Here is a 20875-nt window from a genome sequence, read left to right as displayed (position 1 = left end):
GAGATGAAAAGAATATAAAAGGAATGAAAATCAAAAAGGAAGAATTAAGCTGCAAGCATTTGCAGATGATCTTGTTTTCATCTTAGAAGACCCTCTAGAAACAGCATTAAAATTGATAGAAAAGATAGAGACATATGGAAAGGTGGCTGGTTTGAAAATAAATAAAGATAAGACAAAGATCTTGACAAAGAATATGCTATCACGACAAAAGGAAGAACTGGCAGACCTATTGAAAATTCAGGTCACGAATAAGATCAAGTACTTGGGGATATACTTGACAGCAAGATGTAGTACACTAAAAGAGAATAATTATATCAAACTTAAACAGCAGATAGCGTTAGATCTGGCGAAATGGGAAAATTTACAACTGTCACTAATAGGGAGAATTTCAACAATCAAGATGAATATATTACCCAGAATTTTATATTTGTTTCAAACAATTCCAATTAGGCTTGGAAAAGATTACTTTGAAGATTTAAATAAAAATGTGTTGAAATATATATGGCAAGGTAAGAAAGCGAGAATAAAATTAAAACTTTTGCAAGATGCTAGAATTAGAGGAGGATTTGGTTTGCCTAATTGGGAGTTGTATTATCAAGCTACAAATCTGATGTGGGTTAAGGAATGGATAACACTAAGAAATACTAGATTGTTGACATTAGAAGGACATGATTTGTTGTTGGGGTGGCATGCTTTTTTATGGTATAAAGGAACTAAAACACAGGGGTATTTTAGAAGACATTATATACGGGAGTCTCTGTGGTTAAACTGGGAGAAGATTAAAAGACAATGTTATTTGAAAATTCCAGTCTGGCTATCAACTATTGAAGCATTTTCTTATCCTATAATATACAAAAAGGAACAAACAGTTAGATATGGTGAAATATTGAATGAAAAGGGTGAACTCAAAAAAACTAATACAAAAACTAGAGGAACAAGGTATAAAGATGAATTGGTTTTCATATGCACAAATACATTCAAGGTATGATAAAGATTCTAAAATAGAAGGTTTCTATGATAAATTGACTGATTTAGATAAGATTTTGACAGGTACTGATGAAAAGGTGATTAAAAAACTGTATGGATATTTATTAGAAATTAAATTAGAAGAAGAACAAGTTAAAGAAACTATGATTGCTTGGGGGAAGAATTTTGGATATGGGATTGATTTAGAGAAATGGCAAAAATTGTGGTCTCAAAATTATAAAATGACAATGTCAACAGCATATAAAGAAAATTTGTATAAGATGTTTTACAGGTGGCATTTCCCCCCGACAAGAATAGCAAGAATGTTCAAGAATAAATCCAAAAAATGTTGGAAATGTCATCAGACACCTGGTTCATACTACCATATCTGGTGGACTTGTGCGGATGCTAAAAAAATACTGGACCAAAATCCACATGTGGTTGGAAAAAATGACAAAAAAACATATAGATTTGAAACCAGAGATATTTTTATTGGGAATTTTACCTGAAATATATAGTAAAGATTTGAAATATCTGATTGTAAATGTATTATCAGCGGCTAGGATTGTATTTGCTAAAAATTGGAAAAATGAGAAAACACCATCACAGGAGGAAATCATTAAGAAAATATTGGAATGTGCTGAAATGAGTAGATTGACATTTGAAATGAGAGAACAAGAGGATAAACAATTTTATAAAATTTGGGATCTATTCTATCAATGGTTGGACAATAAAATACAGTAATGAAATATGTAGACTTTTAGAAAATAATAAATATATAAAGATGTACTTTTTTCTTATTATATCTACAAAATGATTTTAGGATAGATTTGGGATGATAATATGATCTGTTATAAAACAAACTAAGTAAATTATGATTATCTTGTAAAACATGAATGAATAAAAGCATAGTCAAATGATTGATTAATAATGATACTAAGGTATTTAATTTTTGATTGAAAATACAAGATTATATACAATGTAATTGTAATTGAAGACTACAAAATGGAAGCACAAAACAATTTGTAAGCCAACCGGCACACTGTATGTATACATATGGAAGATGGCTTGATGCTTTTATGTTTTGTTTGTTTATGTCTGTTTTAAAAACCAATAATTTTTTTTTTTTTTTAAAGAAGTACAGCTGGAAGTCAAGTAAAGAGATTTTCCATGTACCGTTGCTCTTAGAAATCATTTAGGTAGGTCTGAAAAGAAATGTCTTTTAAACAACGGTATTCTAGATGAAGATAGAGGCTTGTGAAGTTCATTCCACACCTAGTCTTAGAAAATGTACTACAACTAGCTTCAAGCAGGTTTGGTAAATAGGCTTGACACTTTTAAGGTAAGTTTCCCCTCTACATTATGCTGTAAAGTGCAGCATAATGTGTCAACATCATTTACCGACAGTAATCCTTAAAGTCCTGGTTGCCATCAAAACCCCTGGATCATGTTTGTCATAAATGGGAAAAGGCAGCAGTTTCAAGCAAGGAGTGCAGGGGTACTATGTGGAAGTGGGGGAGAAGTCTCACAGACGGATACCATGGAACTCAAGCAGGTGAACTGAGGCTTTGTGTGGGTTATTGGAGGCCACAAGGGTCAGCAGAGGCCTTGGGAGAGCCATTGAAGGCATTGGGAGGGTTGGCAGAGGTTATTGGTGGGGGTGGTGTAGATGAGTATGTACTTCAGACTACAGGTGGGCACATGCTATATAGAACAAGGGTCCCCATTTCCCAATCCCTGGCCTGTAGACCGGCACCAGTCTGCAGCATGCCAGAAATTGAGCTGCGCAAGAGAAGCCCCCATCTGTGAGCTGCAGGCACCACATGAAATCACATTCCCTCTGGTCCATGGAAAAACCTCTCTCTTTGAAACAGGTCCCTGGCACCCCAAAGGTTAGGGGGTGCTGCTATCAGGTATAGGCAGGTGGGGAGTCAACGGAATATGAGATCCTTTGCTAGTAATTTCACAGGAGGCAGGAGTGATTTACAGGAGGAACTTGCAACTTTCCTTGTCAGCAGCTTTGACCCAGTGTCATGCCCGTCAGAGTCTGAATTTGAGGAGGAAGATGAACAGCTGACAGGGAGTGGGAGTGCGGTTCCGTTGGCTGTGGAGCAAACTGGGGAAGGGCAAAGTCTGGCTGGGCAGAGCAGGGTAGAGGTAGAACAAGGGAGAGGGAGTTCAGAGGAAGACCCAGGCCCACCCCCTCTTCATCCTAGGGCATGCAGGGAGGAACGGAGAAGAGAGCAACATGGGTTGCATGGTTTATGGGAGGAGGAAAGGGCCCTGATTCCCTTCATTAGCCACAGCTGGGAAGGGAGTTTAAGGTGCATGCTGAGTGTGGTGTCTTCTGGGAACAAATGTGAGTTTATCTTGTGTATACTTTGATTATCTGCGTTCCTGGCATCCTCCCAATCACGTCTGGAATTCCTTCTCCTACCCTGCCAGATTAATTACTTAATTTTTGCCTTGTTTGGACTTATAATTACAGTTTTTGTTGACTACGTTTTGGACTTGATTCTCTGCAGACAAAGGCTGTTCCTAAGAGAGTTTTCTCCAGCCAGAAGGTAACCATTGGGGATAAAGTTGGAGCTAATAAAGGGACTCCTAGTGATTGTCTGACTATGTTGCCTTTTGTGCCATGCCCTGGGTCATCACACACTGCTACACTGTACTTGCAATCTGGGCATCTGAGTGCTCAGATTGTGATCATGTGACCATGGGGTGCTGCAATGGACGGTACTAACAAATAAAGATTGGTCATAAGTCCATTTTTTCAGCACTCCCGTAACTTTGAGTAGAATGATGAATGGATATAAGTGGTAGACTAAATTTAGAATAGAATAAGACTGGAATACATTAAAAATTTCTCTACTTCTTTCAGTCCTAGCAGATCCCAGCATGTAGAAAAAAGAAAGAGGAACTATACAAAGGGTAAAGCAAACAGACATACCAAGTTCATGCTGGGTCCTGCTTTTCCAAGAAGTAATGACTCCAGTAAACAGCAAAGAGTAACAACTTTACTGATGTCCACTTGTCTTATGGCTTGGGAACACTTTTTGTGAATATATTTTAAACCATCTTCAACGTAACGGGAAAAGAGTTCAAACAAATATGTTCTTGTTTCTTCATTGAGCTAAACAAAAATCAACATTGTTGTACAATTATTGTTTCCTCACCAACTTAGAAAAATGTACATTTCATAAGAAGAAAAGAAATCTGATATATTAGTGTATATAGTATTGCATTCTAATGTCTCCTATGCTAATAGGTCTAGAATCCAAATAGGGTAATGAAAAAGAAAAGGGAGGTACTGGTGTGCCCAGGAAGAAGATACCAAAGTTTATAGCCATTTTACAAAGCAATGAAAAAGCAGATTATGAGAACTGAGAATCTCCTTCCTTCCTTCCTTCCTTCCTTCTCTCCCTCCTTCCTTCCCTCCTTTCCCTATACTGCCCATTCAAAATTCTGGACAGCTTACAACAATATAGGTAAGTTAAAAATAAATTGCATGGCTATCAAATATAACATGATGATTGCCCAATGTAACATAACAGCAAAGACATGTTTATAAAAGAAAAACATTCAATTATCTGCTTGAATGTCAGAAGACAAAAGTCCAAGTGCCTCACTGGGAACAGTGTATTCCATAAATGCGGGGCCTATAAAAAGGTGGCCTCGGAGTCACCCTATGACTATTATTAAGTATTCGAAGTCACCCTATGACTATTATTAAGTGTTGTACCTTATGATTCTTGACTCTTGATGAAAGTATCTTTTCTTTTATGTACACTGAGAGCATATGCATCAAGACAAATTCATTGTGTGTCCAACCACACTTGGCCAATAAAGAATTCTATCTATCCTAACAAAAATGTGCAAAATGCTTAATTATTATTATGTACTAGATAAAACATACTTTTTCTTCAAGGCCTGCCATCCATGTTTTTACATAGGGCATCCACTTCAATTCCTCTGGATCAATGTATACCATTCCACATCGGCTTACTGTGGCAGGTGAAGCAACTCTTAAGTCTTCTACCTAAAATTCATACAGTAGACACTGCATTTGCTTCTAGTTCTGCACATTCTTATGCAAAGAAAGCAATGCAGATACAATTGTATCTTTGGTTCAGAAATAACATCTCTATTTCTTTGTTAATTGAGATTATAATCCCATACAAATATAGGAATTGTTGGATTTCATAGCAAAGAGGAAACTTTCAAATTTCAGCCCCTGAGTAAGGATTTCAAAGTCTTTCATATCCTACATCAGAACTCTAATTAGGGGTCCTTGGCTCTCTGAGCTTACTTGTTTTTTTTTGCAAACATTTCATTACCCAAACTAGGTAACATCATCAGTGCACTAGTGCACTAGCACTGATGATGTTACTAATTTGGGTAATGAAATGTCTGCAAGAAAATGAACAAGCTCTGAAAACACCAAGGACCCCTCATGAGCTACAAATATTCTCCTTTATTGCAACTCTAGTCATACAAGAGTAAAAAAAAAAAAAAAGGAAGGGATCCAGGGTACAATATTACTCAGATACAGTAATAATATTAAGGGAATATTTATTCCAGCCCTGTAATTTTTGTAAAAAAAAACACCACCACCAAAATAAAAACCTGCCACTGTTTAGAATGGAAAGAAATTATTTCCTATCCTGGAAGATGAAATTATTGGTATTCCCTTCTGCCCTATCAGCTTGAGTTAACAGCACACACTGGCTAGCTTCTCCCAGTAACGGAGACAACACATGAGATAGTTATAAAATATTATGAACTCATACATAATTTTAAAAAAACTTTTAAACCTAGGCCAGGTATAAAATTGTCGTTCAATTTCATAACAATATAAGCAAGATATACTAAATTTCCTGCCTCATATAAGAGAAATATAAGAAAGAAAAACATTGAAAAGAGCAATGGATTCCTTCAATGCTAAAATGTAAGAGATAAAGTTAGAGCTCATTTTTTTCATTCTGAATAAGACAAGAGGCTTCTACATTTATCCAACTCAAATTAGTTTTGAAGATTTGAACAGTGATGCTGTTCTTGAGGAAAACACTGGAAGAAGCCCAGTGAAATCCAGTGATACTCTGAATACAGCATTAGAAAATCCATTAAAACTAAGAATGTGAATTACCTCAAACATCATATGGATGGATGGCGTAAGTTTGATTCTTTCACTGTTAGCCAAACAAAGCATCTTGTTGTCATCTAGAACCGTGTTCAGATTTTCGATCCATAGTGCATCCACAGGTCCATCACTGACGATCCATTTATGATCTTCAGAGGTGTCGACCACAGCAGCTCGCACACTAAGTGCCATTAAGCCATCTTTCCATTCCAGGGTTAAATTGTTAACTTCACCATATAGCTCACCCATAGTTATTGATTTAGGATTCAGAACATATGTTTTAACTGGCTGGAAAAAATGATAGTCCTCACCTGCTTTATGTAAAGCTCCAAGTGTATCTGCCAAAATTTGGTAAACTGTAGTTTTTCCACCTCCTGTTGGTCCAACAAGCATGACCCCATGCCTTACCAGCATAGTTTCGTACAGCTGAATCACTTTACGAATCATGGTAACTTCGGTCTGCAATCCTTTGGAAAGAATGATATCTACTATTGTTGACTGCAGCACTCCATAATTATGTTCTGGGATTATGACTCCAGGGAAAAGGTCAGATATAATTCCACTAAAAAAAAATGAAGCACAAAAGATTTGCTCATTTATTTACATTATTGGTACTTCATCATTACCAATGCAAAATTTAAGCCATCGAAGAGAACATTTCACATAGCAAATAAGGGAAGGATTTGAATCCAGTTGTTCATTCCCCTAATTCTCCTTTTCTTTTATCCCATCTCTCAACTGAAATGCTGACAGAGTTGGTTGGGTAAAACCCATATTGGGATTGGGGTTCTCTATTCCCCAACTATGGCCAGAATACAGAAATGAGCATAGCAAGATAGCTGTGAATATTCAATAGGAAAAATAAAAAGCCCAGATTCAAAGCTTTTAAGTCTAAAATTGCCTTATCCTTTCTACTCACATGAATTAAATTGGGGCAGTCAGGGAAACTATATCAGAGAGGACAGCTAGAAATGAAAAATATTCTTAACAAAATCTGGATTTCCAGTTTACAGGTACTCACTCATCCAACATTGTCCCCAGAAGTATTTATTATTTGTTAAATTTCTTTGTTGCCCATCTCACCACGAGGTGATTCTATGTGACTTATAGTACAGAGTATAACAGGATTCTGCAGCTAAACAAATCGTCATCTGCTTAGTGGATATATATTTATATACATATACATATATATACATATATATACATATACATATACATACATATATATATATATATATACACACACACACACACACACACATACATACATACATACATACATACATATATGTTTTCTTAAGTTTTCGCGGGTACTTACATGTATGGTATTCAGCTTTCTTCGGGTATTTTCCCACGTCATTATAGTTGCACTTTTAAATATGTATGTATGTATGTATGTATGTATGTATGTATGTATATATGTATATGTATATGTATATGTATATATGTATATAAATTATTTGGTTTGTCAATTGCTTACAAGATAATAGGTATAAGTAAAAACATAGTTATGAATACATGGATACATATAAGAAAAATAAAAGAAACAATAGGACAGGGACGGTAGGCACGTTGGTGCGCTTATGCACACCCCCTACGGACCTCTTAGGAAAGGGGTGAGGTCAATAGTAGACAGTCTAAGGTTAAAGTTTTTGGGGTTTGGGGAAGAAACCACAGAGTCAGGCAGAGTATTCCAGACATTGATCACTCTGTTGCTGAAGTCGTATTTCCTGCAATCAAGTTTGGTGCGATTAACCTTGAGTTTGTATCTATTGTTTGCTCTTGTATTGTTATGGTTGAAGCTATTCATTGACAGGTAGGACATTGCAATGTATGAAGTTATATACTATACTTAGATCGGACCGAAGGCGGTGTAGTTCTAGGTTTTCTAGATCTAGAATTTCAAGTCTAGTGGCATAAGGTATTCTGCAATAGGTAAACTGCAAAAGTGGAGAACTCTTCTTGTGAAATATTTCTGGACTTTCTCAACTGTGTTAATATCAGATACATAATGTGGGTTCCAGACTGTATTCGAATATTGGTCTAGCAAATGTTTTGTATGCTCTAGTTAGTAGTGTAATATTACCAGAGAAAAAGCTACATAAGAGTAGGTTAACAACTCTTAACGCCTTTTTGGCTATGTAATTACAGTAGGCTGTAAGATCATTACAGATCATTAGAGATGAGTACTCCAAAATCCTTGACAGAGTTTGGATCATCAACAAGGTTTTGACTATTCAGCCTGTATTTTATTATCTGATATTTTTTTTGCCAATATGTAAGACAGAGCATTTATTTGTTGAGATTTGAAGTTGCTATTTGTTTGACCATTCTAATACATAGTCGAGGTCTTTTTGAAGGGTAGCAGTATTGTCTGTGGTGTTGAATAGCTTTATATCGTCAGCGAAGAGGACGCAGTTGCTCTTAATATGATCACAGAGGTCATTTATGTAGAGTATGAAGAGAGCTGGTCCTAGAACACTGCCTTGGGGGACACCACTGTTGACAGGTACAGAATTTGATATGACGCTCCCAATTTTGACCATTTGTTGTCTGTTTGACAGGAATGTTACTATCCAGTTATGCAGGTGTCCAGGGATACTATAAGACTTTAGTTTTAGGAGTAGTTTGTTGTGTATCACTGAATCAAAGGCTTTACAGAAGTCTATGTAGATTGCGTCTATTGCTTTGCCCTGATCGAGTTGTATAGTCCATATGTTTTTGCAGTGTAAGAGTTGCAGATTGCAGGATAGTTTTTTTCTGAAACGAAATTGTTTATTAGAGAGTAGGTTGTTTGTCTCTAAGTGGAGGATAATGGATTGGTTAATAATTGATTCCACGACTTTACAGGTGACACAGCATAAAGAGATTGGTCTGTAATTTTCAACTAGGCTGGGATCTCTCTTTTTGAAGATAGGGATGACTGTGGCTTGTGATTATATTGGCAAGGAGCTGGTCCTGAAAGATTTTTCAAAGATTATGCTTAGAGGTTTGGCTATGGCAGTGGGTAGCTTTTTTAAGAAGTAGGCACATATTCCGTCCGGTCCAATAGATAGAGGTGGTTTTAGATTGTGTAGTGCTTTTTCAACATTGTTTTCTGTAAAATCAATATGTATTAGATCATTGTAGTTGTCTGTGGTTTGACTAGGAAATACTAGGCATGATCCATTGCTGTTTACAAATACTGAGCCAAAGAATGTGTTAAAGAGGTTGGCTTTAATGGTGTCATCGTTGCAGTCTTTATCATTAGGTCCTTTCAGGGGTGGGATGGACCTTGAGTCTTTCAGTTTGTTGTTTACAAAATTGTAGAAAGCGTGGGTGGAATTGGTGCGTAGAAGGTTTTCCTCTTGTTTAATGTGATAATTGGTGCATTCAGTCTTTATCTGGTGGCATAAATTTTTGTATCAGCTTTTGAAGTTGGCAACATGACCAGATTTGTTTTTCCGCCAAAGTGATCACTTTTTGGATTGAAGCTTCCTTATTGTTATGGGTAATCTGTTTTTTCTGGTTTTTGGAGTTGTTATTGGTACATATAGTTTGATGACTCTTTTGACTTCAACTAAAAATATGTTGTAATGGTCTTCAACAGTATTGCATCCAGTGAATAGAAATTGCCAATCAAAGGATGAGAGATCGTTATCTATAAGATCATAGTTGCCTTTTTTGAAGTTACAATTGGGGATCACATCGTTGTGTTGATTTTTGTGTGGACATATGTTGAGACAAAAGTCAATCATGCTGTGGTCACTGTTGGAAAAGGGTTCTTTAATTTGTATTCCATAAATTGAATTCAAACTATTGCAGAAGATGAGATTGAGACAGTTGTTAAGTCTAGTATTGTTGGTTCCTAGTTGTTCCAATCCCAGATTTGTTACAGCATTGTAGAAGGTTGCATGTATGGGTTCAGTTTTACATTCGTTTAGGGTCCAGTTAATGTGAGGTAGACTGAAGTCACCAAGAAAGATAAAAGTGTGTGGGCAGGATGCTGTCCATGTTAGTAGTGAATTTATCTTGTTTACATGTTCGATGTCATAATCAGGGGTTCTGTAACATAGTAAGAATCAAAATGTGGTATTTAAGGACAGTTCACAGACGATGGTCTCAGGAAGAGCAAGCTCTTGGGTAACTTGGATGTTTTTTAGATGTAAGGACTTTTTATAGAAGGTAGCAACTTCACCTCCTCTATGGATTTCACGATCTGATTGGTAAACATGATAGTCTCTTACTGTGGTAATGGAGTCAGGGAGAGATGCGTTGAGCCATGTTTCACAGACAAATACGATGTCAAATTTAGCCATATTTAGTAAGAGGAGAAATTCAGGTATTTTATTCACAAGGCTTCTTGCATTGAGTAGCTTGCATTTAAGGCCAGTTGTACTTGGAATTGAGGTAGTTAGGGGTGTGCGTGCCTAGTTTTGAGTGATGATGGGTTGGATAAGGTAGGGTTGGATGTGGAGTTGTGGGTTGTGTGACTCACTTTTGATACAATTAGCGCAGTAGTCAATGTAGAGATCCTTCTCTCCATTGTCTAGATGACTTTTGAGTTCCTTGCGGAGTTCACGGGAGTGGATTCTTTGCAGTATGGATAAGTCTGGTCGAGCGAAGTTTTTTGTGGTTGGGATTGGTTTTTACAATGGCGTTTATTGTATGAATGAATATGCATTTGCTGGACTCATTTTTGCAAACAACTCTACAAATTTTGGGGCCAGCGAGCCATCATTGTATTTGGACTCAGGGCCATCTCTGGTTACTTCAATGATATCTTCAGGAGAGATGTTTGTTGTATTTGAGTTGCTTATGATATTACGAACTTTGGTGATGTCATCTAATTCGTTGGTGTCTTCAAGACCAAATAAGATGGCATTCAAGACCAAATAAGATGGCATTTGGATGGCATTTGGATCACGTTCAATTGTGTCTCTGATGAGTAAGGAGATATCATTTGTGGAATATATATTTGGAATCAACATAAACAAAGGCACTCTTATTATGGTTATCCAGCTTCTGATAACCTTTTGCCTGGATTATTACAGTAGGCATTATGGGATTGCCTTTGAAACAACAATAGATTAACTGATTGCAATCACACAGAAAAGACCTTAAGATTGTTAACTAGGACTGAAGAATGGAATCAAACCACATCAGTTCTTTAGCATATTTATTGTTTCGCAATCAGTTTCTGGATCCAGTTTCAAGTGCCTAAGAGTTTAAGAAATCACCTGTTTTCATTTTTATTTCATTGTGTAACGTATAACAAAACAAAAAGTAATAATTAATTTTAAAAGTACCTGAACAAAAGTGCATCATCTGCAAGAAATTTTGGGAGATTTGAATCTCGTAATGCTCTTATTAAAACAACTTCTTCATTCAGGTTTGGATGCTCTCTTTTTAGTGATCTAAATTTACAGAAAACAGTATTTTAAATGTATATTAACGTTAGTAAGTCAGTTGCATTAGATGTATATATAGGTAAATATATGAGTTTTATACTTCTTGTGCAATAACACTTTTGATGAATATCAATATTTGATAAGTACCAATCTTAGGGATTTGTAGTTATTAGGGAAGACCTTTATAAAACTCCTATACACATATGTATCACTAATGCAACTGACACACTAATGTTAATATAAACTTAAAATATTGTTTTCTCTAAATTTAGATCACTCGCTCATGTTTACCTTGGTGCTTTCAACACAAACATGAGCAAGTGATCTACATTTACAGAAAATGGTATTTTAAGCTTATATTAACCTTAGTGTGTCAGTTGCATTCAACATATATGTGTATAGGAGTTTTATAAAGGTCTTTCCTAATAAGTACAAAATCCCTAAGATTGGTACTGGATCCATAAAACACCTTTATTATATAACAATATCCTTTCTCTTTGCTAGTTGTTTTACACATTTTCTCTTTCACAATCATATACAGACTGCTAAAATAGATGAATAAAACCTTCATAAAAAACCCAAACAGTGGATTATTCTGCTTATTATATACCAAGTTCTAAATAACATTAATCATATTAGTGTAAAAATATACATTAAAGTGGTATTCACCAAAAGCAATATTACACATAACCAGAAATAATTTTATTTTCTATAAGTCTAAATCTAAATCTAAAGCTTTTCCTAACAATAGGGAAATGTATCAGCCTCTGTATACTTAGAGCTCCACAGAATTGCTACAACAATAGTTCCCATAAAATTGGACTTCATAGAACATATGAGAGCCAGTTTGGCCTATTGGTTAAGGCACCAAACTAGAAAGCTGGAAACCATGATCAAGTCCCATCTTAACCATGAAAGCCAGCTGAGTGACTTTAAGCTAGTCACTCTTTCTCAGTCCATTCCACTACACAAGGTTGTTGTGGGGAAATAGGAGGAGGAAGGTGTGTATGTTCACCACCTTGAGTAATCTGTAAAAATAAATAAAGGAATAAGTAAATATTTTACCCTGCCATGACCAACACAGATTTGACAGCTCTCATTCCAAAATCATAGTGGTCTTGTTGGGAAAGCTGTTCACTACAGAGTTTATACATCTGAGTCATCTTCCTTGCAAGTATTTTACTTGATTCAAATCCTTCAGAATACAGAATAACCTGAAATATAAAATGCATTCTTATAAAAGTCAGAAATCTTAAGCATAACTAAATAATTAGAGAACGTATTTGTTCTACTGATTAAGATGCTGGCCTAGAAACCAGGAAATTGTGAGTTCTAGTTCTGCCTTTGGCATCAAAGTCAGCTGGGTGACTTTGGGCCAGTCACTCTCTTTCAACCCAAGTCAGCCCATAAAGTTGTTGTGGGGAAAAGAGAAGAAGGAAGCGGTATTAGGTCATCTTATTTAGTACATATAGTATATATATTAAGTAATTAAAATGTTAAGAACAGATACATTTGATTTTCATGAAAAGGCTGCTAATTACAAACCCATTAGCCTGTTGAAGAAAGTATATGCCAAATACCTTTAATTAATTAAAATAGTTTTAACAATAGTAATAATAGTTTTGATTAATTATTACAACAATTGGATTGAATCCATAGTGAAAATATTCATGCTGAGGAGCAGGAAGGATTCAGATGGGATTGTTTGACCTTGGTTGGATCTGTTTGTTTAGCCTTTTACCATTTAACCAAAAAATATTCCTCCCTTCCCAAAGGCTCCCTTTTCACAACCTTCACATATTGCAAATTATGTTTTTAATTACTTCTAAGTGGGAGGTTTGGAAAAAACATTGTTCTAGTTTAGATAGATTGGCTGAGCTGTGGAAAAGGCGCAAGCAATCGAATGATGGACCTGCTCTACTACTGTTAATTGCTGCCTCTGGCACTAATAATAGGTATTGAAAAAGTACCTCTGCAATCAAAGCATAGTTTGGAACCATCATAGAAAATGGCCTGAAGAGTGCTTTTAGATTGTCAGGTAACTCAGTTCGTCCAGCATAGCCAGGATTCATAGTAATAAAAGCGGCACAAGTCATAATTAATTTGATTTCACGTCCTTCAAACATAAACCGAGTGACCTTTTGTAAAAGAAAGAAAAAGAAAGAAAGCCATTACATTTATATTTACATTCAAATTACATTATTCTTTATTTTAGTCATAGATCAGAACCTACATGAATACAGTATAATTATACATAAAACATAAGGTATTAATTTATATAAAATATAAAACCATAGTATCATAAACATGACAACAATAAAGCAATGCGTATGAAAATTAAAATATCCGGTTCAGCATTATTTCTTTCCATTATGTACATATTTCAATGTCTGTTCTGAAAAGTAAAAACAAAGGAAGCAATGTTTCAAAGTTACTCCAATCAGATAAGAACAGTTAATGTCTCCTATATTTCCTATAAATCATCACAGAATGTAGCTCACTGCATTTGTTATGTATAGGAACTGTTCAGCTGTAAAGATATTTAGCTAGTTTAAGCAAGTAGTAACTTGGAATGAAAGACACATTTATTTGATGTTCTATCTCATTAACTCGTTTTAGCATTTGGTTTAGAATGCCTAGGCCCTAAACCCATGAGAAATAGTTGTGAAAAGCCACATGAATTGAGTTTAGCTATCATGATAGTGCCATACAGAATGGCAGGAATCATTCAAAAGCAAAGGACAAAGCTAAAAGGCACCAGATTTAATTCTAATTAAAAATTAAATATGGCAGCCCAAATCTGCCTTGACTTTCAACAGAACAGTCTCAAGTCTTAACAGTGCACTTGGGAGCTTGGAAAGTAGATTTTTGAAATGCGGACTAGATCTCATCTAGAAGTACAATATAGATTGGATTCTGAAAAATAACTGAGAAGAGTATTTGCTTCAAAATATCCTGAAGGCACAAACATATACTGGGCACCTCTAGTTTGATAAAATAGCAGCAGATCTCCCCTAGGTATTTTGGGATATTAATATTGTGTTCCTTTAGGATATCAGAATAATGAAAAATAATGCTCAAGTAATTGAATCCTTGATGTTGCTCAATATCTCCCTTGTTATTACTTATTTACTTGGGGTATGGCTTTTGTACATTAAAAGCCAGGAAGCTTACAAGGTTATTACAGATAAGTTTGGCTGCCTAGGATTGCTAGTTTGTTTAATTCACACTTATGCCCTACCCAGGGTGCACTGCAGAGAGCAAACTAGCTCCAAACATAGAGTGACTAATAACCTTCTGTGGGAGTGTCAGCATCATCCAGGGTTTTTCTCCACCAATTTTGCCTCGTATTTGGGCAGGTCCAGTGCCACTTGGATTCTGTCATGCCCCTGGTGGAGACTGACTCTGAGGAAGAGGAGGAACAGCCAACAGGGAGTGGAAGTGTGGCTTCAGAGGTGGTAGAGGAGGCTGGGAAGGGCAGAGGCCGGCTGAGCAGTCAAAGGAGGACCCAGGCCCATCCCCTATCCATCCTAGGGCACGCAGGGAGGAGAGGACCAGGGTAAAATGTGGTCTACTTGGGAGGAGAGGGCCATGATCCTCTTCATGGGTTGCAGGTGTAAGATTTGCATAAGAGTTTGGACCTGCGAGCTAACAGACGCTGGAGACAAATTAGTATTTTATTCCTAAAAAAGGGTTAACTTGGTTGGTGTTCTTCCAACGGACTATACCTGGTTATCTTCCTGAAGTTGGCAATTATCTATCCTGGTCTGTCGTGGAACTTTATTCAGTGCGGTTTGTTTTTGGTTTTTGCTTCGTTATCGGCTCTTTGAATTTGAACTGTGTTTCTTGCCTTTGAAATGTTATTTTGAAAATAGTTTACTCCTCCACTGTGAACAATCAAACAGCGAAGCCAAGTTGAAGGCATTAAAGGACTTTTAGTTACCTTTTGGGTTTTGTTATATTTCTGATATACTCTGGGTCATCACAGTTTCTTGCTATTGCACAAAGCGCTGTTAGCTTCCTACTAGAATGGTATCTATTTATCTACTTGCATTTTTGCATGCTTTCAAACTGCTAGGTAGAAGCCGAGGTGAGTGATGGGAGCTCACTCTGCCATGTGGTACTGAGACTTGAACTGATGGAGTACAGAGACCCGCACTTTTCTGGCCAGCAAATCCAATGTCTTTAAGCTGCTGGGCCACCATGCTTCTTCTCCTTTGATTACAGATCAGCAATGACTTTTTAAGGGTGTTTGTAAAAACTGGAATGTTTGATATTTATCTTATTAGTACACCACTGAAAATGACAATGTTCTCCTGAAACAAGTTTGTGGAGCAAATTACAACAGTATCTGCATAGAACAGAACTGCTAGTATTAATCAGCATCCTTCAGAGAATGAAAATCATGTCCTATTAATGAATTTATATAAAAATTTAAGAGGTATGGGTTAAAATGCTTCCCTCTTTCACTCTTCTTGATACAGAGAACCAAAAAATGCTAATTAATACTTATCTACCTATTGCATTTGAAAAAAAAACATGAAACATAGCATCTGTTACCTTTGCTGCTTTAGCATTCCTTATCGTAATCAGTTGTTGGGCAATAACAGACAGAACTTCAATATCAATTCGATTGAATTCATCAAAGCAGCACCATGCTCCAGACTGTGCCAAGCCACTGAAGAAACGCCCCATCATCTGAAACAACATGTACACACTGAAGTTATGTTGTCTCAAATGCTTATCCTCAGATCAGTTGTATTTCAAGTATCCACCCCTAAAGTGTGTAATGAGAGGGATGCGTACATCCAAGTTTCATGAGGTCTGTTTTATATCTCTGCAGCTCTTCATCAAAATAATAGAAGCCTATTTCAGATTTTCTCTGATTTGTTTGATACCAACTGGCTCATTAGCCCAAAGTAAATTAGGGCCTAATAAATTAAAATGCAAATCATAGTTTGCATAGTTGCATTTTAGGAGCCATGGTGGCACAGTGGTTAGAATATGCAGTACTGTAGAATCCTTCCGCTGATTGCCAGCACTTCAGCAGTTCGATTCTCACTGGCTCAAGGTTGACTCAGCTTTCCATCCTTCCGAGGTTGGTAAAATGAGGACCCAGATTGTTGGGGGCAATATGCTGACTCTGTAAACCACTTAGAGAGAGCTATAAAGCACTGTGAAGTGGTATATAAATCTAAGTGATCTAACTATTGCTTTAGTTTAAGCTGATTTATGAACAATTTTGCGTGCTGCTATTGGACATTACATCTAAACTTGGTATTCTGGTTTAATGGTTACGGTTACATTGCTTTATCCCGACTTCAAAGAGAAATGTGAAGGAGAGACTCAAAACTTAGTCCATAAAACTAAGAGGCAGGTGTAGATGCTTTCATGGTTCTTTCCATCTTCTTTTTAATGGCAACAAACTTCTTTACCCACCATGCTTCAGCACTCTTTCATAGCACTCTATAGCAACCAGGCCAGGCCTTTTATAACTGACTGGATGATTTCATTCATAAATATTTATATGTAGATGTTAAAAGCATAGTTACTCTTAGAATCTATACCAACAGTTCAATAGATGCAATTACTGAGTGACCTAATAGACTTTGCTGTCATTTTCCACTCACTTTATGCTAACATTTGTCCATCCCTTTAGGGACCAGGTTAAACTTTTGTACTGACTGCCAACCAGTGCTTAAAAAAAAAGGGAAACAACAAAATAGTTCCAAGAGTGACTAATGCCCTCTAAGGATTCTCTTAATTTGCATCAGTTCTTCATCCTTCCAATGATAAAAGAACTAGCAACGCTTACAAGTTCTGAGCAATGAGGAAAACATGTATGTAAATCAAGCAATTATGTATTTGAATATTTAAGGAGCAAATTCTGGCTTATGTAATAAATCAAGATTAGGCATGTCACATCTAAACAAAGCTACTGACCTCGCTATGACCAGTATGAAAGGGACTGAACAGACAGATAGAATAATCATATAATAATCCGATTTGCTGTAATTAATTCTATTAGAGGAATCATTAACCTGAGAAATAATTATCAAGGGCCATTAATGTTTTTAATTATTGGGGTTTTTTTCTACATAGTTTCAAACCCACTTTTTAATTCAATTCTCTCATTCTATTCCAGGTAAGGTGTCCAAAGACTGATCAGTTAAGCACTGGATGAAAATGACTGGCTCATGTTTGATATTATTATTATTATTCTACAGAAATTATCACTATGCTTTACTACAACCCCTCCCCCATTCTCCTGTTTCTATAAGCCTACTTGAATGCCATACCTTGTAATCCAAGCCATCTGAACAGTTGAACACCACACACTGGATGGCAAGTGCTTTTGCAAGATCTTTAGTGGTCTCTGTTTTTCCAGTGCCAGCAGGTCCAGCCGGAGCTCCCCCTAGGTCAAGCTGTAAGGCTCCCATCAGGCAAAGATAGCAACGATCCTGATGAGTTTTAATGTATATTCAATTAACATGTGCACAATATTATAAGGAAATCTGAATATGACATAACTACAACTGCACAATTAGGTTGCAGCATCAAGTCATACAATAATTATATAGGATATTGATAGATCTCTGACTTAATTTTCGACTCTTGTGGGAAAGGAAAAGCAACTGGTTTCTTAAAAAACCCTTTTCTTGACTTCCAAATTCATCCCTAATGTAGTCCTGAGGCTAGAGGTTTTTTTTTGCCTAGAATTGAAATCAGGGCACAGTAATTAATTTTATTTTTCACCTTACACTTAGTCTCATGGAGCTAGCCTAATCAATCTTATGGGACCTGTATTGTATTTATTTTTTCTGCTCCTTTATCAATGTTTTTATGCATTTTTTTTCTTTCCGGTTGGGGTTTTTTGTTGTGGGAAAGAGGGTAAGAAGTTCTGATACAAAGGTACTTTTAGCTGCAAGATCTACCTTGCGAGGGGAAAAAGTTTAGCCTCAAAGCTCTGGGGTGATCATCACTATCTCTCCATGTCATCAACCGTCACTCTGCCACTTTTAGCCTCTCTGTTTCCTCTGCCTTTTTTTCATTTTCCAAACCTCTCTTGTCACAGGCAATTTCCACTGAAATAATTTACCCATTGTTAGGGATAACATTGTTTACCCTAACTGGTTTGGGTAAAAATAATAAATATGGTATCATGGTTTGTTAGTTAAAGTGTATGTAACTTTAACAGCAAGAATGTAATTAAGGGTGTGGTTGTAAAAGCACTATATAAGAAGCGAGGCAATTCCAGCTCGCTCTCTCTGGCTTACTGATCACTAATTACTGAATGGATTGATGACTGCGTTCTTGCTGAAAAGGGGAGAGAAGAAGGAGTGTTGATTTTTCTCAACGGAGAGATAGTAAAAAGATTGGACTGATTTATTGTAAGTGAACTGACATTGGCTATTCAATACGGACTTTGCAAATAGAGTATCCCTGACAAGACTTGACTGAAATTGATATATGACTAATGGACCGCTTATTTGACTATGCTATAATTCTTAAATGGAATAAACTATATTCTTGATAGCACAAGCGTATCTGTATTTTTACTGCGTGTTAACTAGAAAACTTATCTCACACATTTACCTGTCTTCCTATCTGACTTCGCTGCAAATTCTGTTTAGTTTGTTTTCCTTAACACCCGTTGGGGAATCCAGGCTTAACACCCATTGCAAGAGTTAATTTCTTAAACTTTACAGGCAAGAAAATAACAGCAACACGTTACCGTGAGTGGCGTTATCACTAATCTTGGACATGCCCCCAAGTATTCATAGGCATAGGTATATTGAGATAAAGCCATTCTTGCCACACAGTTATCTAAATCGAGATCCCAATAGTAGCGCAGTTGTCTTTGCCAGTCAAAATTGTCCACAGAATCCACCTTGCCAAATAGTAGAAAATATTTATTAGGTTTTTTTGTAAATTTAAGTAAATTTACACATATTATTTAAACAAAATTAATGTACCTTTTGTTTAACAAGTTCTGTAACAATGTCCCTTGCGTGTACATCAATAGTAATCAGTGCCGTTATGATATTTCGGTGAATTTTGGGAAGAATGCCACGGACTAGTGAAGCCAATGCATTTAGTCTCTGTGAAATGAAAGCAAACAAAATGTGCTGTGTCTTTACTTAACATAATGCCTTGCACTGAAAGGACAGGAATAGGTTAAAGCAAATGACATTGTATCCAAAAAGACCATAGGAACCTTCTTGAATATTTTCATCAGCATTGAAGAACATTGTCGTGTTCGATATTGTTTCAGGGATCTCTGAGAAACAGGACATACATGGTTATCCATTCAAGAACTTCTCAGATATGTGAAAAAAAAATTAGTAGGCATTTCAGACTAAAATGACTTTATATAAAAAGACATCATCCACAATAATTATTTTGATTTTAAAATATTTCTACATTTTACATTTACAAAAGTATAAAATTATGCCAATATGTTAAAAAACAACTGAATACTCACATCAAAATTCTCATTTTCAAACTCTTCCAAAGCTACTAAATGATCATGATCTTCTCCTTCTAAACACTGAGTGAGATCACGACACCACATGAGCTGAGAAATGGTCAGTACAACCTATATAAAGAAAAAAAACACACCAGAATTCAGACAGACATATCTTGTGCTGGAGATGATATCTAGTTTCATTGTTCTGATTTTATAATTTAAACATTCCTGAGTATTTCTATCACACAAAACTTAACTTTCAGAACCATTTTTCAATAATCTCAATACAGTAGGCTTATTACCCCACTGATTTTTACCACCAATTTGAACCCTTCTGAACTTGGTTCAGAATAAGCAGCTACATTTATTAACAGCCAACCTAGGAACACAGCATATTTATTTGCTAAATTTCTATCATAAAATGATAAAGTGAACTCAAGTATTGCCAAGGAGCAATATACTGAGATAAATATTCTAAGATAAAACAATAAGATGCTTGTGAAGTTCAAACCATTAAAGAGTGTAATTTACCTGAGAAGGATGTCCAGAAACAACCCACTCCGTTCTTTCTCTAGTTTGATAATCGGCAATGGCAGCTTTGCTCAGTCGTCTAAGGGAAGTAAACATTGCTTCTTCAACTTTACCAAGCCAGTCTTCAACATTTCCTCTGGCTTTAAGTCCTTTTCCCAAGCCAACCTAAAAAAAGCAAACCTTCCATTCACTAGGAGGGTAACTCCCCCCACCCCCCGAATTCATATCACTCTTCATCCTCAGCTAGTGCCAGGTAGGCAAACTCCAGTAAATATAGTTTACTACAAAATCATTAATGATGTAAGTCATATTCATGCAGCACAAAATTGAGGGGGGGGGGGGAAATGCTTCAAAAATTATTTGTACAAAAGTTCTAGT

At 36.2% G+C, this 20875-nt stretch overlaps 1 protein-coding gene across 1 annotated transcript in view; it reads right to left on the bottom strand.

Annotated features, from left to right (window-relative positions):
• The window catches only part of DNAH6 (dynein axonemal heavy chain 6), a 181866-nt gene that overhangs the window by 120429 nt on the left and 40562 nt on the right, over window positions 1–20875 (bottom strand). Inside the window, exons 25-36 of the mRNA XM_087957457.1 lie at window positions 20498–20662; window positions 19982–20095; window positions 19473–19598; window positions 19232–19387; window positions 17796–17957; window positions 16057–16194; window positions 13467–13634; window positions 12562–12710; window positions 11395–11502; window positions 6113–6668; window positions 4883–5005; window positions 3917–4099 (exon numbers count right to left, since the gene is read on the bottom strand). Coding sequence (XP_087813583.1) covers window positions 3917–4099; window positions 4883–5005; window positions 6113–6668; window positions 11395–11502; window positions 12562–12710; window positions 13467–13634; window positions 16057–16194; window positions 17796–17957; window positions 19232–19387; window positions 19473–19598; window positions 19982–20095; window positions 20498–20662 — 2148 coding nt within the window. The remainder of the gene's footprint in view (window positions 1–3916; window positions 4100–4882; window positions 5006–6112; window positions 6669–11394; window positions 11503–12561; window positions 12711–13466; window positions 13635–16056; window positions 16195–17795; window positions 17958–19231; window positions 19388–19472; window positions 19599–19981; window positions 20096–20497; window positions 20663–20875) is intronic.

Source organism: Notechis scutatus, chromosome 2 (genome assembly GCF_049901735.1).
Source record: "Notechis scutatus isolate UNSWTSFEM ecotype Mainland chromosome 2, rNotScu1.2, whole genome shotgun sequence".
Taxonomy (NCBI): Eukaryota; Metazoa; Chordata; class Lepidosauria; order Squamata; family Elapidae; genus Notechis; species Notechis scutatus.
This window is presented reverse-complemented; position numbering and strand designations above follow the sequence as displayed.